The 19943-nt window shown below is 36.1% G+C and overlaps 1 protein-coding gene and 1 pseudogene across 6 annotated transcripts in view; both read right to left on the bottom strand.

Moving 5' to 3' along the window:
* Positions 1-19943, bottom strand: part of ASAP1 (ArfGAP with SH3 domain, ankyrin repeat and PH domain 1) — a 606433-nt gene that overhangs the window by 34490 nt on the left and 552000 nt on the right. For all 6 annotated transcript variants that reach the window (XM_074202331.1, XM_074202330.1, XM_074202328.1 and 3 more), the window contains 6 exons: positions 19618-19804; positions 19394-19479; positions 13447-13562; positions 13210-13277; positions 11556-11663; positions 9454-9682 (listed from right to left, as the gene is read on the bottom strand). In XM_074202331.1, coding sequence (XP_074058432.1) covers positions 9454-9682; positions 11556-11663; positions 13210-13277; positions 13447-13562; positions 19394-19479; positions 19618-19804 — 794 coding nt within the window. The remainder of the gene's footprint in view (positions 1-9453; positions 9683-11555; positions 11664-13209; positions 13278-13446; positions 13563-19393; positions 19480-19617; positions 19805-19943) is intronic.
* Positions 13569-19382, bottom strand: LOC141499683 ((Lyso)-N-acylphosphatidylethanolamine lipase pseudogene; annotated as a pseudogene).

Here is a 19943-nt window from a genome sequence, read left to right on the forward strand (position 1 = left end):
TTCTCCTTTGAATTTCTCAACACTTTTTTCCTGGACTTTCCATTCTCACTTTATCCCTTCTTTAGTAGCATAATTATTTGGACACTTGTATTTTCTGGCATTAGTATGTAAGCTCCTTGATAGTAGGGTCTCTGTTCTATTTCCTTTGACAAAAATAGTACCTTGCCTAGGGAAAGCATTTAATTCAGGATTCTTTAATTGAATTGAAAATCCCTAACATATTGGGAGGATGTGATCTGAATAATTTATGGAAATGCAATGAAAAGAATTCTGTAGAATTAGAAGACAAGGAGTGATTGTCAGCCACATGAGTGACAATATCACAAATTCTTCTAACCAACCTAGCATTAAAGTAATGGTCAAAGGTCCCTCATGGTCTTAGTAGGAGGCCCATCTGGCTGTAAATCCCCATATTGGAATTCTCCTAGGTAGAGATCCATGAGTTGTGACCCAAAGTCAATGTAAAGGTACTAAAAGCCTCTGTAACTTCCATTCATTGTTCTTATTTCTGTCAGGGCTGGAAGGAGAGGGAAATAAAAAAGGGTGTATGTGTGTGATGGGGGGGAGAGAGGTTGGGAAAAAGAAGGGGAAAGTATTTAATAAGTACTATTAAATGTTTGTTTAATTGAACAAAATGAAACAAAACCTACTCCATGTTTCATACGAATGTTCCCCCCAAATACTGGAAAAGATGTCATATTCCTCTAAGACTTTTCTTTCCTGGGCTAAATATGCTCAGTTTTTTTCCACTGGATATTAATACTGCAGGTATGATTCCCTACTTTATTTGGAAGTCCTGTAGAGGCAAATAATTTCTTAATGATAATGCTTGTTCCTATTACAACCTAGGGAACTTCCCACAATGTGGCATCTAGGTGGCACAGTGGATAGTGTTGGACTTGGGAGGCAAGAAGATCTAAGTTCAAATTCTGCTTAGCCTAATCTTCTTCATCTGTAAAATAGGGAGAATAATTACTTTAGAAGACTGTAATGAGGATCAAATGAGCTAATATATTTAAGTTGTTGCTCAGTCATTTTAGTTATGCCCAACTCTTTGTGGCCCCATTTGAGATTTTTTTTCTTGGCAAAGATAATGGAGTGGATTGTTATTTCCTTCCCCAGTTCATTTTACTGATGAGGAAACTGAGGAAAATAGTTGAGCAGCAGAGTCACATAGCTAGTAAAGAATTAACTGAGACCAGACTGGAACAGGAAGAAGAGTTTTCCTGACTTCAGGTCCAGTACTCTATCCACTGAGCCACCTTCTTTTGTCAAATTTTAAATCACTATATAATTGCTAACTAGTTATGACAGAAATAATCTATCATCTGTTTCCCAATTCTGTCTGGTAGCAAATACTCTTTTTTTGTTTTTAGGTTTTTTTCAAGGCAATGGGGTTAAGTGGCTTGCCCATACAGCTAGGTAATTATTAAGTGTCTGAGGCCAGATTTGAACTCAGGTACTCCTGACTCCAGAGCCAGTGCTCTATCCACTGTGCCATCTAGCTGCCCCTAGCAAATACTCTTAAAAGACATAATCTTTTGCCAGAAAACATTTCCAAATAAAAATGCATTAAAGTGTTTCAGGGAAATCTGAGTACAGGAACAACCTGAGTTAAAACCTATTTTCTCAATTATGAACAAAATAAGACAGTCAAAGATATTATCTTCTGAAACTTTTTGGACCTTGAAAGTGAAAACAACAGTAGGGAATATACTATTAAAAACATAGAATCCTTTTTCACAACTAAAAAGACCAAAAACCAAAACCAAATAAAATCTTCCTAAACATCAGTTCTGACACTTGTAAATGATGATTAGTAATCCTTTGGGTGGTACTTACTAAAGAAATATTTTCTGGGGGGGGGGGGGAAACTTGAGCACTCCCTGAGTCAGGGAATGATTTTAGAGAACAAAGAAAAAAGGAAAACTGAATCAAACACATCTATAAGGGGGGAAAACTGAAGCAAGATCAGTAAAATGGCTGAACCCATAAAACATGACGAGGTGACCTAGATAGATGGTTACCTGCAACTTAACTGTATTAAGTGTCTAAGGCCATAAAACAAAAATCAGGAAAATGTTTTACTGGTGGTACTGTGATAATAACAGATGAATTTTGAATGATTATTTTTTTTAAATGGCCTGTTTTCCATAATCACTTTTAAATAAAATTAATGTTAATTAATCATTTTGAAAGTATACTAGATTAGTTGCCATTCAACTATGGTGCAAATTAGTACAGGGCATATCTGTTAAATTCAGCATTAGCCACCACATGCAAAGCTGTTGCAGTCATCTAGGAAATCACGGTTCACAGTGCAAGGTGCTGTGTGTCTGTTATTTTTGTTTTTACCACAGAATGAGGGATATGGTAGAATCAATGTTCCAGTTAATGGCAGAACAGGTACTGCAAATGGAAAGCAACACAGATATGTTAACAATGACTATTATCAGGAAAAGGACTTTATTTTTCCACCATCTTTGAAAAAATGTGGCAATGACTAGAATAAAAGAAGCATGGCTATTATTGATTCCTTTTGTTTTTTAGTAGGCAATTATTTATTTTTGATGACTTGGGAAACTCAGAGATCAACACTGAATCTTCTGGACCAATTAAATTCCATCTTCAAAATTTAAAAAAAAAATTAAGGCTTGGGAGGTTACCTTCATTCCTAATAATCTTGCCTAAAGTTTGAAGTATTCATAAACATGACCACTTTTATATACTGAAGTACGAAGTATGATTCAAACAAGCAAAAGCTGTATAACCATTTTATACTATAAGGATTTGTGATTTCACAAGACTGACTATTCCTGGAGATCCTAATCCCTCCACACCTCAGTAGGTAGCTTTCATGAAGATCACTGCCCAACATAACACTGGAGCTTCTCCAAACCAAGGCTATCTCCATATGATAGATATATATTACAGGTAAGTAGGTTCTGTGAACAGAATGAAAAATGAAACTTATTCATAGAAAAGAAATTCATGTTTTAAAATAAACTATGATCATCTTTAAACCAGCTTAAAGAGTTCCGTATAATTTTTCCTTTGTGAAATGCAAAGGTACAGATATGAATAAGTCTTCTATCTCATACAAGTTCACGTAAGGAAGTCAAGTGTCTCCAGGGTTAAACTCCCATTTTACAGCCCCTGATTTCCTTTAATCTTATAAGGTGGCAGGGAAATGCTTCTTGCTCCTTCTGAAAGGCACGATGCTGTGATGGCTAGAGTCAGGAAAAGCAAATTTTGCCATGGACAATTATAAGTTATGTGACCATGACCAAATCATGTAACCTCAGTAATCTGAGGATCTCCACATCTTCATCTGTGTTACTTGTATTACCTTCATAAGACTGTAGTGAGAATAAAATGAGTTGATGCATGGAAAACACTCTGCAAATCCCAGTCACTGTTTAAAACAGACCATAGGCTTTTAGACAATGCGATAAATACATTGAGTTTTTGGAAAATAAGGAAGTACCTTAATATTATTAAGAAGAGATAGAAATGCTGGGAATAGCATGGAACCTATTTAACAAATTTTATTCAGCTTTTTCACTGACCTGGAGAATTTCTGACCTTGTTTGACACTAAAAGCTGTGTAGCCTTGGGCAAGCTACTTAACTCCATTTGCCTTGTAAAAACTTAAGATCTAGTGCTAGAAGCCAGAGCATTTTTACATTTTATAAGCTAATCATATTCTTTCAGAATTTGAATTTTATAAAGTAATTAGGGGAAACAATTTATACACTGTGCTATATGAGTCCCATAGTACCCTTGTAAAAAAAATTAAAAAAGGAACCCAACAATTTTCTAAATGCAGATTATTATACTAATTTAATAATCCTACTATTGGCTGAAAAGTTATAATAAAAAATCAAATTTTTAAAAGTTATATTATCATATATTGTCATGATAGCTAGATTTCCAAGTATTTTATGTGGTCTAAAGTTACTTTAAAAGAAATTGTTCTTTCTACTTCTTGCTACTGTGTTATTGGTATTATATAGAAATGCTGATAATTTACATTAGTTTACTTTATATTCTGCATCTTTACTAAAGTTGCTTATTGTTTCAAATAGTTTTTTAGTTGATTTTCCAGGATTCTCTAAAGTATAGCATTATACCATCTGCAAAAAGTAATAGTTTTGTTTCTTCACTGCCTATTGTAATTCTGTTTGTAAAAATTATATTTTAAATAGGCTAGGGGAATGCTATTTAAAGGAAAATTAGGTATACATTTTTGAAAAGAGAAGAATCTATTCGAAAACAAATATCACCCTTGTCTTAATTTCTGTCTATTGAATTTTCAAGAATATGTAAATTCCTTTTTTTTTGTTTTAGTTTTTGCAAAGCAATGGGGTTAATTGACTTGCCCAAGGTCACCTGGCTAGATAATTATTAAGTGTCTGAGGCTGGATTTGAACTCAGGTACTCCTGACTCCAAGGCCAGTGCTCTATCCACTGCACCACCTAGCTGCCCCTTACTGCGCCACCTAGCTGCCCCTAAGAACATGTAAATTCCTTAAGGGTAGGGCTTGTTTCATTTTTGTCTTTGTAGTCTTAGTGTTTAGAATTAATATATAGGTACTTAATATATGCTTACTGAATTTAATTCTTGATTCTTAATAGAGGTAAATATTTATACTTATAATCTCTCAAAAAAAATTAAGCAAAAATCTGGTCAAATTTGAAATTGATAATTGTCCGATCCTTATGAAACCAGTAATTATAGCTAAAATTTGCTGCTATACTACACTGTAGTAGAAAAAATTTTAACACATATCTATTTTTTTCTTTACTTGATATTGTCATTATCATATATGTCCATTATCACATTTGGGGGGGCATGGCTGATAAATAAAATGATAGAATATTAAAGTTGGAAAATACCTCAGAAATTATCTACTCTCTAATTTGAACATAAATCTCAGTAAAGTGGGCATTTACCCTTTACTTGAAGATTTTCAGTGGTGAGCTGCCTGTTTTATAAGGTAATCCACTCAATTGTTGGAAAATTCTGTTTTATAAATTTTCCCTCATACTGACTCAGAAAGGCTTCTTGTCCATTGGTTCTAGATCTGGTATTCTCTAGGACCCAGGTTAATTCCTCTGTTTACTTAATAATCTATCAGTTATTTGAAACACAGCTGAGCTAAATCATGTTTGCTTACACTTTTTTTTTTCTCATCTCATCATCAGTCTTCTTTATGGAATGTTTTCAATTTTTTTTTCATCCTTATTGTTCTTCTCTGACCCCATTTCTATTTTTCAATGTCCTTTCTAAAATGTGGCACCCAAACTGAACAAAAACCTCCAACTTTGGTTTGACTCTGTCCTTTATGATTCATGCAACTTGGCAATATGATTTTTTAGTAATTACTCAGATATTTCTGAATGTTATCCTCCACAAGGCATATCGTGAAGACATCCTTCCCTTCCCTTTCTGTATTCATTCCTTTCCTACATATATCAGGTGACTCAGAAATAGAGCCCTTCATATCTGCTGAACTTACTGCAAGGAAACATAAAGATAATTATATTTGCAAGTTAAGAAGGCTTAAGCAATTTATTCAGTGGTGATTTCAATAGGATTAAGAGAGATTGATTAAAAAAAAGACTGGCAAAAGATCTCAGCTAAAATGAAAAATAATCTGGAGGAAGTTTCTACTACTGAACCATTCAAATTGGCTGCTTCCCCATACAGTCAACCCCTTTTCCCACCAGGAAACTGTAAAGTCATCAATATGTGACTAAATGCAGCCAATAGAAAAATATTTCCAAAGCAAGACATCTGAATCACATAATTGCTCTTCTTTCATGACAGCTTGGTCCACCCTCATATTTTGAGAAATTCTTCTCTTCTTCTCTTTTCTTCCAAGTCTTTTTCTAACCACTGTCATTGATAGAGTATGAAAGCTAAGGAAATTATATGCAAAAGGGGTTATGTAACTACACTAGAAGGTGGGGGTAGAGGGTGTACTTAAAATGGTTCTTTGTTAAAATTTTGGATAAAGATTTTCAGCTACTGGACTATTTAAAAAATAAAATAAAAAAAAAATCCACCACTAAATTCCTTAAATTCCTTAATACCTCTATTGTGGCTTCATGATTGATTTGATCTCATCTAAACTTTTTCATTTCCTCCAGCCACAAGAGAGAACCCTGCACAAAATTGGCTTTTTGTAGGTGTACATGTTCTATTCTGCTTGAACTTCTCACACTTCTCGTAAGCACCTCATAGCAGTTATATAGTCTATTCAGACTATTTTGCACTCCTAGTTTGTGTTTCTCTTTGATTATCTTCTTTTGTCATGAATTTGAGTGTGAGGGTGTTGATTTTCTTCACCTATGGTCTGAGCTCCTTAAATGCAGAGATAGTATCTCCTTATTCTGCTTTTAAGCCCCATTGTGTCTAATGGTAATAATCTAGAGAGGTAACTGTCAAAAATTTGAATTCCTCTGAATTAGTGAAAATTCTACATTAAAGAATATTTCAAATAAAAAGAAGTTATAGTCTTTTTCAAATTTTTATAGTGCTTTGAATCATCTGTAAACAAAAAATAGATCCGAGGGAATTAATGGCTGTATAATAATTCATTATAATTAATCTATAATTTTATTTAAATGGTTCTACTAAAATGACTGAAAAATGAATGACAGCTAAATATGCCTCTTGACATCTAGCCCTATTAATAAACTCAACAAGCTCTTTCTATGTTAGAGTAAAGGTGAACTTAAGTCCAGCTTTTATGCTTGAGATAATATTAATGAATTTTTTCTTTACTATTTATAATTTAGCAGGCTGTAATTATAAAAAGGAGAATCCAATAGGATTTTCAATGGGGTTTACTTTCTTTTTAAACCCAGAAAACTACCCATTATAATCTGAGACTTCATGCCCTTAAATCTTTATAAACCCTCCACATTCTGCTAGAATACTCTATCTGAGAGTACTAGTTACTCAGACACTCAGCTAACTCTGTTTACACTCTGTTAGCTGTCATCTCAAGAGAGAGGAAATATAAGTCCTCAGACACATTTTGTATACTATCAGAGAATAATTCTCACTGTTATTTTGTTCTTTTAAAAAAAAGATTCAAAATAAAACAATCTCCCCCACCTCCACATTTTCTAGTAATAACAGTTTAAATAAAGCATTGTGAAATTCAAAAAAAAAGAAATTTAGGGCAGGGAGGAACAGGAAAGAAGGCTTGCATAATAGGAGTGTCAAACACCTTTATAAGCGCATCTAGATTCTTCAGCCCTGTGTCAATTATAGAAATCTTTCTGGAGCTTATCTACATAGTGGCATTGCAAAGTGGCTTCATATAACCCATGAAATACTACTTCTTTGAAGTTCTGAATACTGAATTTCCTTACATTTCTTGAGCTTTGACAGAAATTTTGGTAAAGTACAATTAGGTTTTGATGTCAATTTAGACTGAACCTCCTAGAATGCTTCTAAAGGGGGAAAAAAAAGAAATCTAAACTAGATTCTTTTATGAGAACTTTCTTCTTGGCTTTCCTTTGAATTTTTTTTTATCTTTCTTTAGTATTGGGAGTAGGTTATTTTATTCTCTTTTTTATGTTTCTTCCTCACCTGAAGCCATAATTCCCTGTAACATTCTAAATAGAAATTACTGTAATTACAAATAAAGGATCTAACAGCTTCCCAATGAGGGATGAGTTGAGAAATCAAGAGAAGGTCAAGAACATTCTCTTTTCATGTAAATTTTAGGTAGTCTTTTTATGCAAATATTTAGATTTCTTTTTTTTATAATGAGGTTCTAAAAAGTAGAAATTGGCTGTTTTTTTTAAATAATGCATTTCTAAAATAGTTATAAGGCATTTTTTTTTGAAAACTGAAAGCATGAGTTCTCTGTTCTCACAGAACACCGCCCTCATCATTTATCTTTCCTTTTAGATGGTAAGCTTTTTAAGGGCAGGAACTGGATTAATTATAATTGTTCATTTCTTCTATCCTTAACAAAAATTTGTTGAGAGATAAGAGATTAACATTTTAAAAAAATTTAAGGCAATGGATTAAATGACTTGCCCAAGGTCACACAGCTAGGCAATTATTAAGTGTCTGAGACCAGATTTGAACTCAGGTCCTTCTGACTCCCGGGTCGGTGCTCTATCCATGATGCCACCTAGATGCTCCCAAGATAAGAGATTTTTCAAAGCCATATGTGCTCATGTTGGAAAGGCAGTTGGTGTTACAGTGGAAAGAGTGCTGGGTCTGGAATCGAGAAGACTTGAATTTAAATCTGGCCTCAGACACTTACTTGCTGTGTAACCCTGGGTAAGTCCCCTACCCCTGTTTATCTTAGTTTCCTTCTCTGTAAAATGGGATAATAAGGCTTGTTGTGAGGATCAAATTAGATAAAAAAATGTAAAAGAGCTTAGCATGACTGGTGTATAACTGACACTAAATAAATGGTTATTCTTTTTTTTTTTTAGGTTTTTTCTAGGCAATGGGGTTAAGTGGCTTGCCCAAGGCCACACAGCTAGGTAATTATTAAGTGTCTGAGACCGGATTTGAACCCAAGTACTCCTGACTCCAGGGCTGGTGCTCTATCCACTGCGCCACCTAGCCGCCCCAAATAAATGGTTATTCTTTCCTCCCTCTCTTAAGTCTGACTTTAACTTGATGTTCCTTGTTTTATAATGTGATACACCATCTGAGATTTATTTGAGAACTTAACACCCCACCCTCCTCTTATATATCACTATTTCTATGGGAAAATTCAGTCTTTGGATAATATTATTTTGAATAATACTCATATTGCTAAGAACATAATCCCAATATTATTCAAATGAATGTTGTATTATACAGGATGAGTTACTCCCATGTATGGTAAGCTTTACAATACACACAGAGGATGTTCTGCTGTTAGACACAGTTGTAGAGTGCTTAGCAGAAGCACCGAAGGGCTACAAAACTAAAGACTTCTCTCTTTTGGCTTTGTGGTTTAGTCGACTCCTTAGAGCTATGCTGCAGGACAATAGGCTTAATCTTGCTATACCTCAATTTCCTTCATTTACAAAGATATCTAGAATACATCTACCCTGAACCTAAAGGACTTGACAAGTATTTATTATTTCTATGCCAGAGATCATTACAAAATATTTCTATGGAATAAAATATTTGATCACTACTTAAGGGTATTGATTCTTTAGAGCAGAAGGGAACCAATGAGTTTACTGAAAAGTTTAATATGATAAAACTTGGAATGCATGTGATTGTTATGTGTGTTTTCTGGTATGAGATAATATTTTCTTTACCCAATTTGATCAGACATAGGCTACTGACATCATTTCATTTGCCTTTGTCACTGGTGGAAAATAGTATTACTGACATCACATTCAATTCTGAGCCATTCTACCTACCCAAGTCAGTTTTTAGGATGTGATTTTTAAAGAGCTTTCCAAATTTTTTACCTTTTCCAGAATTTCTTGGAGGCAGCGGGGGAGCATCAGCTGTTGGAGAAGTGGGTGATTCTATGCTTGTGGATGCAAAGATCTGGTTGGTAAAGGCTCCATAGGAGAGTCTCTGTTTGTCTCTTGGAGTGCTGAATCCTGGCAGTGCTAGCTTGTCCTGGGGGGACATACTGGAGGAGTGACAGAAGCTCTGAGGTCTTGGAGAACGTTCCTTCTTGATTGGACTAGGCTAAGGGTTGTGAAATTAAAATAGATAAAATGATCAATTAGTGTTAATATGTATCCACAGGGGATGGGGAATTAGTCAGTAACCTTAACTCTTGGTGTTCAGAAATATGAATTTTATGAGGTCACTACACGTTTATCACTAAAAACCATACCAAAGAATGACCTAGAGACTCCATTTCACATATATCAGTGTCAAATTAATAATGCACCTGCCAATGGTTGGTAGTAATTGCCTGAAGTCATTCAGTTTGCTCAAAAGGTCATTCATTAAATTTTATAGATAACTTTCCTAATCTACATTTTGATTTCTTTTATAGCTAGTCTGGTTTCTCTACACACAACTATAGGAGCTATCAGATAAAGAGTCCATTTAAAGCAGCTTTTAGTGCAATCATTTTATTAATGAACTATTCTTATTATTTATCACAACACTGAGATGATGATCTGACATGTCAATCCTCCAACCAAACTGGAAAGGCTTCAAAATCATGGTCTCCCAGTGAGGGACTAGACATCTATGGTCCACTGACTGACTTATAGCTAAGGTCAGAAAGGTTCATCACCAAAAGACTGGTCATCCAAGAGAGAATTAATTTGGTCATTTTCCCAGTATAATGACAATAATTCAAATTTATATTGTACTTTTAAGGTTGGTAAAGATCTTACCTCTTGATTCTTATATCAACCTTGTGAGGTAGGTCCGATTATTATTATTTTACAAATGAGAAAACTGAGACAAATGAAATTAAGTGACTTGCTCAGCCAGTTGCATTATATATTGTCGTAAGAGGTACTCACACAACTGATGACAATACAAATCCCTTAAGCCATGGTTTCTAAACCTTTTTTGTCATGGACTCTTTGGCAGTCTAGTGAAGCCCATGGACTCATTTTCAGAATAATATTTTTAAAAGCATAAAATAAAATAGAACCCAATCATACTTAAGAGATACCAAATTCATGGAACTCTACTTTATTAAATTACATATTAAGGTTGTTTTAGGGGGCTAAAAACCTCATCTCTTTGCTCTTGGATAGCAGGCATCACCAGATACCAGACTTGCACAAGAAACCTTGCAGCTTGATGGATAGAGCAAGAACCACATACCATAGCATAGTCATAATGATGCCAAGGGACCTTCTATTCCACAATAAGGTATTACAGTTAAGACTTCATTGGAAGCTGCCTATAATCATGACATGTTAGAGTTGGAAGCATCCTTAGAGCTTATTTAATCCAATACATTCATTTTACAAATAAGCAAAGTGAAGCCCAATGATTTGTCCAAGTTGGCACAGTTAGGATTAGAATTCAAGACTCTGCTTGAAAAAGCAGTTGCTCTACATAAGGGCGGGGATATGAGAAACAGCTAATCCAAACTAGAGGATTTCCTGAAGCATCCCCAATCTTTTCCTCAAATCCCCAGTAACAAGCCCTATCTAATCAAGAAGTACCCCTTACCCAATTTATCTCCAGTCTAATTTAAACTTATATAATCCTTGTCCTTTTATTCCTTCAGAGAATCTCTGACCATGTGGGTAGCATTTCTTTGCTGGCAAACTCAATAACTTGATGCTGGTTCCTACACTTTCTGGCTTTGGTTTCACTTTTTCCTGGAATTCACAATTTTATTCACAGGTTCAAATTCTTTCCCATTATAATATGTGGCATCTCTCTCAGGCATTCAAGAATCAAAAAGTCCACATAATTAAATTGTAGAAACATTATATAATAAAACCAAGAATGAGAGGAACTGGACAATCCAAATTTGGTAAACACTTAGGAAGCACATTATTATATAAAGCAGGGATAGTCTCTATATTATAGGAAAGTCAAAGGAATGTTGAAGCCACCACATTAAGTATTCACTCACTTTGTCATCCAGGTCATCATCACTTTCATCAATCTCCTCCTGTCGAAGATTCCACTCATATTCAACATGGACATGTGGATTTAACTTTCCAGATTTAGCCTGGGAAAGCTGAAAGAAACAAGGGTTAACAGTCCTAATTAAAACATTACAATGGGGGCAGCTAGGTTGTGCAGTGGATAGAGCACCGGCCCTGGAGTCAGGAGTACCTGAGTTCAAATTCAGCCTCAGACATTTAATAATTGCCTAGCTATGTGACCTTGGGCAAGCCACTTAACCCCATTGCCTTGCAAAAAACTAAAAAAAAAAAAATTACAGTGAACTATTTTTTCATAAACACTGACCCAAACAAAAACCAAATCTTAGAGAACTCCACCCTTTTATGACTTGACCTCTCTTGACTAGTTGTTGTTCCACTCACACACTACGTGTAAGCCTGTTTCAGTCATTCATTTCATTGCTGGTCCTTCTTACCACTTGCCATCTTGCCTTGTTAGTATGTGCTCTTTGGCCCTCCCAAACCATTTCTAGTTCTAGAATCATAATCAACTCAATCTCCTTTATAGTTCCATTTACCATCCCAGTAGCTTTCCAAATAAACCATTATAATATAGGTGTGCTCTCGTCCTTGCAAGCAATGAAACAGACATCTAGAATCTCTACTCAGGATGCCATCTTCCACCACTCCTCTATCCAATTACCTCCTTAACAGAACTTTCATATAGGGCTCCATGCCTGTAATTTCTCCACATTCTAACTAATCAAAGCTGCCAAAATGATATTCCCAAGGGGCATATCAGATAATTAATTCCAGTGACTTCCTATTACTTCCACAATCAAATTTCAATTCCTCTGACTGGCCTTTCAAGCTTCCATGATTTTGGCTCCTTCCTATCTTTCCAGTCTTCTTATATTTCATTCTCTTCTCCATACTCTACAATTCAACCACATTGATCTAATTTCAATTCCTCACATATCTCACATATTTCACTCCATCTCCTTACTTGGACATGTATGCTAGCTGTTACCCATGCCTTGAAGGTTCTCCTTACCTCTACCTCTTGGATTCCCTAGCTTTCATCAATTCTTCCAACTTTGTTGTAGGAAGGCTATCCTAAGTAACCCCTTGAAGTAGCTTCCATTTATGTGAGTGCTCTCTATCCCTCTCTCCTCTTGCATGCACGTAGTTATTTGCATGTTGTCTCCTTCAGTAGTCTGTGACATCCCTGAGAGCAGAGCTTGTCTCCCCCCCGCCCTTTTCTGTGGTAGCTGCAAGATTTAGCACAGTGTCTGGGACATAGTAAGTACATAAGAAGCATTTGTTGACTGAGGATCATCAAGGAAACATAATGGGGTCCTATAAAGGAGAGGTGTGAGCTTAGCTGAAAGACTTTCAACTATCACTTCTATGTTAATGCTCATGAGGCCCCACTACAAGCTCACTAAGTTCATAGGCCACATCTGTGTGGCATCTGGATGGCAAATTGACCATTTTTACCATTTCTTAGAAGAAGATCTAGTATTTGTCTGGGTTTTTTTGGTCAATTGTCAAAGAAGAATTTGCTATAGTTATGCACAATTCCATTTTCTCCAAATGTTACGTGGAGGTGAATGATGGTTAACAAAAGTGTACTGTTTCCCATTTACTCTTTCTTACCAAGTCTTCGCATTGGGTGGCTTTCAGTCTTTTTGCTGTATCCAGGGCTGTTTCTCCACCTTGGTTAACTGGAAAAGGCAAAAAATAAATTATAATGGTCTCAATGCCAAATATATTAAAAAAATATTGAAGTCAAAAAGAAATGACAAGAAAGTTAATTTTATTAAGTAAATTAAATTCACTCATCATTCTACTTGAAAGAAACAAATATTGTAGGTTGTCCATATATGATTTTACCTATATCCACTGTTGGCTTGCTCCTCAGGAGAAGTTTCAAACATTCAGGTTTGTTATACATACTGCAGTAGTGTAGGACTGTATTTCCTAGTGCAGTCTGTTTATCTAGGTTTCCACTAAAAAAGGGAGACAGAAATAAAGGTTGAAAAAACTACTTTGTCATTAAAAAATGGAATGAGACAATTTATGAGTTTGATATTATCCTCCTTCCCTCCCCTTCTTTCATTTTCTTCTTTTTTTATTGTAAATCCATATTTTTCAGGCATTGATGCAGTTAAGTGGAGTGGAAGACTGAGTCCAAAGCTCAAATTTGGCCTCAGTCACAGAGCTGTGTGACTTTGATCAAGTGTAATTAACCTACCTTCCTCAGTTTCCTCATCTGTAAAAGTTGGAGCATATATATATATAAATAATCTACTTTCCTCCTGGAGTTGTTGTGAAGATCAAATGAGACAATTATTTATTATTTATTTTTTTGGGGGGTGAGATAATATTTAAAAAGTGCTTTTGCAATCTTAAAGTGTCATATAACTGCTAGCCATTATTATCATTAGTTGTTAAGAAACAGTCATAGCAATGTCCATTTATATTAATTATGAAAATTTCTAAAAAATAACTTTTCAGATAATGTTTGCAATTTCCCTAAGTACAACTCTTCAAGTAGCTTGTTGAACTTCTGCAGGAAATGGTCAAAATGGAGGTCAAAGGTACTGTGGTTACCAAAAATCATGGGAAACAGCTAACTTCTCTCTTCTTTAAGTTACTGGTTTCAAAACTGTGAAATGGTACAGAAATGTTTCATTCAACAGAATGCTTTGTCCACCTCCAACAGATATCATTTTCCAATTTTATACTTACAAATATAGATAGGAGCTGTTACCCTCTTTCCTGAGACAAAGTCAAGCTCCCATCAACACAAATTTCATATTTGAACTTGGAAAATATGGGAAGTTTGGTTTCAGTAGCTTAGGCATATAATGTCCATGGCCAGCCTCATACTAGAAACTGCATAACAAAGACTGAGTGACACAAGAAACTGAAACAGAGTGAGAGTTCCCACTTGCAGGCAAGCCTGTTAATGAGGAGGGTCCTGAAGTGAGTCAAGGTTGCCTCAAGTGTCCACCTCTAAGAGAGCACTTCCCCAGTTGAGCTCTTAATGCAGTCATCATAGGTAACACAGTTTTGGGCACTGATCTCTGAATCATGTTTTTTTGCCTCCAGATGTTGATGTAACTCATCAGTTTTCTGAGCTTCATTCATCTCATTGGTGGTCATCAGTTCCTGTGCTTGTTTGCAAAGGAGTATCAGGGTTAAAAGGAAAGTCACAAAATTCTGAAAGAGTTGTGATGGAAAATGACACTTGCATTCAGAGAAATAACTACAGAATTTCAATGCAGATCAAAGCATACTATTTTCATTTTTTAAAAATTTTTTTGTGGTTTTCCCTTTAGTTATGATTCTTCTTTCATAGGATGAGTAACATGGAAATATGTATAACATGATTGTGCATGTATAACCTGTATCAGATTACTTGCTATCTTAGGGTGGAGGGAAAGAAAAGAGGGAGGATGACAACTTTACAAAAATTAATGCTGAAAACTAATTTTTTTACATGTAATTGGAAACATAAATTACTTAAAAAAATAAAAGGAAGGTCACAGTGCTTTGACACTCACTGGTGGCAGAAATGTATTTGTTTCACATTCTGAAATTATATCACCTACAAGGAAGTGGTAGCTTTGTTTCATGATCTCACAACATGAATAGGATTATACTATTAAAAATTAGTTTAAACTGCTAATGTTAGTCAAATCTTCCACACCTGAATCTTATACTCAGTTGATACTACATCAATTTTGCAAGAAAGCATTTATCTCTTCATTGTAGTATCTGACTCTTTGATAAAAATATGGATATCATCATGGAGTCAGATTCACATGCTTTGATACATAATCTCATCTTTTGGTACTTTCTGAGTTGTGTCACCTTATTAAAATCTCTTACACAAAGACTATCGGGGAAAGCCAATTATATGGGAGTTTTTTGGTCCTTGGAGAAAAGAAACACATGATCCTGTGAACCATTCCCACAAAAGTTTTCCTGATTATTTACTTTTTTTTTAAAAAAAAGTATTTTCTTTATTAATATAGAAAAAGGGCCCCAAGATGGAATGGAATGGTACAAAATACTGTTGAAATATATGGTCTAAAAAATAAAATAAGAGGGGTAGATGAAGATATTCTGCATTAGGTGGCTATTTCATTGACACTACCTAGCACCTCAGGGTAGAACCTACAGCAATGTCCCATTGAGGCATAGGAAGTTGACAGACCAGTATCAGGACTAAAACAGCAACAATGACAAAGGGTCAAGATTGAGTGTCACACAATGAGAACAATCTTTGCACTGAGGATAGGTTGGCATGAGGTTCTCCAATAGGACCAGGATTTTGGGTTGGGGCTGATAGCTGTTGGCAAGATTTTATTAATTAAGAGGTGAGTCCAGCAGTAGGAGTGGGCTTGAAGCTACTGTCCTCATCTCCCCACCAGGGATCACTCTTAATCCATGAGGAGTTTCATCGAGTAAGGCACAGAGGGAAAGGCCTCCTAATAAATAGGGGGGGGGGGACTTAGTCAGTGGCTTACTGCCAGCCCAAACTAAGGTGGAATCAGGAGAATGAGTGTTGTCCATCATAGGTGGGACAATATATTCATATGTGTGTGTATGTGTGTGTGTGTGTGTGTGTGTGTGTGTGTGTGTGTATTTAGAGATTAGAGATTCACTAAATCTCAAGAGAATTGGGATGTAGTCCCAAGCTTTGTCACTGATCAACATTAGAGAAGTCACTTGTTTATTTAATCCTCCATTACCTCTGGTGTAGGAGACTAGAGTTGATGATCTCTTAGGTCTCTCTTAGAGATAAAAGAAAAAGTCATTCTAAGTAACCCAAAGAACTAAGGTCAACTTCACACTTTAGGATAGTTTCAATGTAATGAAAATGGGTCTGTGATACCTGGGGTCTATCCCAGAGGATAAAGGTTGGAAAATGAAAGGAGAAATGTTTCCACAAAGAGCCTATTCCCAGCAATAGTCATGGGAAATCTCCAATCTTCACAATCCAGGAAAGACTTGATAGCTGTAGTTTCTCTGTTTTAGATGAGGTGACCTCTACCCTTTGGCACATTATGTATAGGGAGAGTAGAATACATGAGATCTCTTGGTTTATGTAACACTTAAAACCAACTCATTGTTAACACTTTGGCAAAAGAGAACAGAATGGGATCTAAGATCCTTTATGAAAATCCCTAAGATGGGGAACTTCAGGATACTACTGCTTCTTATCTCCAGGATGTAGACATCATTACCTTCCTCCTGCTCCACCTCTATGAAGAATATGTGACTCTGCCTAGATGACATTAGTTGGGAAGAGATAGGAGAAAGGGAAAAAGAGAAGGAGATGAGGGCTGAGTCTCTTGGCTCTTTTTCCCTTCCTAAGGATGGCAGCTCAGTCGACTGATTCACAAATCTCTTCCACCACAGAATCAAAGATGTGTGGTTGGTCTGCATAGGCATGGTGTGAGGTACCCTCAATAGCCACATCTTGGATATAGGAGTCTGGTCTCTTAAGTTTTATCTGTCCAGGTATTGGCTCCATAGATCATGGTGATAGGCACATCTTTCCAAATTAGATGGATTCACTCCAGCATAGGGTGCCAGGCCCAGTCAAAAGACTCCATCTTGAATGCTGTCTCACTACTGGGATTCTGGGCATGACAGGAGTAGATATACTAAGATATTGTATCATCCTCAAAGAAATCAGCAAATTTTTCACTTAAAATCAGGATGGAATCGCTGTATCAGACCAGGAAGCCACCATTAAGACAGCTAAAGGATTGGAACACCCCAGGACAGAGACAACTAACTTGCCCTAAGTTGGGGGTGCCTGGATTTCACTGGGATCAGTAGGAAAAACAGGAAACCCCACGGGTGCACCAACATGAGGTGTTTGAATCTTTCAGAATACTTGATAGAATAAGATGTGACAAGGAATCCTCCTAAGCTGTGCCCCATGCTGGGGATACCCATAGTCTCCTGCCAGGTCTCTACAGAGGTCATAAATTCAACCTCAGCATCTGGGGCATCATGGGGAAATATTGGCCTTGAGCTTTTCCCAAAACCCAGCAGATTGAAAGTGTGCACTGTACACTGAGAAATGAGTGAATTCATGTTTAAGATCCAGAGACCCATGCCATCCCCAAAGGTATTTTGGTTCTCTAACTCTGTGCTCGCTGTAACAGTCCAGGATTTTATCATGATTTGTGAGGGACACATAGTGGGCCAAGAACTTATTCTGGAGACACTGTAGGATCCTGGCTTCCATATTCTTCAGCTGAGACATCAAAATTGGACACCAAGAAGGCAGCCAGCTACTCAGTCACCCTTGAGGCTGCTGTGACATTGTGAGACATAGTAAACAAGTCTGGCTGGGTAGAAGGGAGCTAGCCTGTCCCTCCTCCTGACAGCAGCCTGATTATTTACTCTTAATAGTACCTTCATCTCCTCTTAATACATCAATTTATTGGGGGGAGGGGGAGAGTGGTGTAATACCATCTTGCATATAGACTTTTGGGTTCTTTCATTCATACCAGTGCAACTGGGTCTATTGATTATAATAGCTTTCATAGGATTTTCTTCACTGTTTGCAGTGTCATCAAAAATAATGGTGACTATTTGTTACACACAATTTGGTAAAGCCTGGTAGCATCCTCTGCTTCCACAGATATTCACATTAGGATCAGAAGATCTGCTCAGCTATGACTGTGGCCACTTCTACCTTGTTTCTAAACTAAAAATTTGAACTTTATTCTTTTTTTTATTCCTTCCTTCCTTCCTTCCTTCCTTCCTTCCTTCCTTCCTTCCTTCCTTCCTTCCTTCCTATCTTTTGTCCTTTCTTCCTTTCTAGCATCATGGTGTGATGGAATTAGCAATGGATTTGGAATCAGAAGATTTGGATGACCTTGGACAAGTCACTTAAACTTCATGGGCCTTAAGTTCCTTCTCTTGTAATGTGAGGAGATTGGACTAGAGAATTTCTAAGAATTCTTCACATACTAAATCTATGATAAGCATATGAATGAAATTATGGACTATCATTAAGCAATGATTTTTCAATTTTACCTATAAAAATGAAAAGCAAAATCCTATATTTGCCATGTACTAATCACTTAACTTCTCTTGGTCTCAGTTTCTTGATTTGAAAAGTGAGGAGTGGCACTAGATGGCTGAGTTCTTTCCTTTCCTTCCTTTTTTTTTTGCAAGGCTATGGGGTTAAGTGACTCGCCCAAGGCCACACAGCTAGGTAATTAGTAAGTGTCTGAGACAGGATTTGAACTCAGGTACTCCTGACTCCAGGGCCGGTGCTCTATCCACTGCACCACCTAGCCGCCCCCCTTTCCTTCCTTTTAAAGCATTTTTATTCCCTTTATTGAGAATCATTTAGGTTAAAGCATTAAGGTTTTGACCCCTCATCCTAAAATCATCCTGAACTATCTTGGATGCTTTCTCCCTTTTCTCACTGTCACTTTTATTTATTAGCTCACAAAAAATATTTCACTAGCATTATAGTAGCAGTGTATGGAGCTTTTTCATGGCTACCATATTTTTAGTTAATGCCAAATTTGAATACTTATTTCCAATAAATTGAATAACATGCAAAACTGTTTTTATTAAATATTAATTTGGGTACTGTCATTTACTTTCCAAAATTACTGTTTTCTTTCCAAAGGTTTCACCTCAGATTTCAAGATGATGAGACCCTTTTACAGATAATATATGATTTATATAAAATTCTCCAAGATCAGATCTATTACACAAAGAGAAGAACAGAAAAGGTATGAAAAATTTTGTTGCTATTTTAAACGAAATCAATATTAAAAACAAATCATACCAGTTTTGTACAAGAAAGTCAACCAAATGGAGAGATGTCTGGTCAGCAGTTCGGACTGCAACATGAAGGGCTGTTTCACCTGGCTCCTAAAAAAATGAAAAAGACAAGATATTAGAAAGGTCACCCTTCTGTGGGGTCATCTGCAAAATAAATCCCTTTCTCCTCTGTAATTGGATATGATGCAGTAGAATCTGTTTCAAATTTTAAAGTATTGAGTATCTCACCTGTCCAGGTTCCAAAAGTGGCTCCATAAGCTCTACACCCTCTGCATAGACTTGAATTAATGCAAGTAAATCCCGAGATTTGATGGCATCAAGTAGTTCGCTTAACTTAGCAGATGAAGATAAACAGGTCTTCCTGGAAAACTTATGATCTACATACTTTGCAGTGATATATTCTTTACGTGCAGTCCTAAAACAAAAATAAAAGAATTTGTTATTGCATTCTGAATGAGGTTATTTTTAATAGAACAATTTCGTTGGGGTTTTGGTTTGTTTGGTTAGGGATCAGAGGAGGTGATTTGTTGCATCTGTGATTTCATCAATAAAAG

The sequence above is a fragment of the Macrotis lagotis genome, chromosome X, assembly GCF_037893015.1.
Source record: "Macrotis lagotis isolate mMagLag1 chromosome X, bilby.v1.9.chrom.fasta, whole genome shotgun sequence".
In the NCBI taxonomy this organism is placed as follows: Eukaryota; Metazoa; Chordata; class Mammalia; order Peramelemorphia; family Peramelidae; genus Macrotis; species Macrotis lagotis.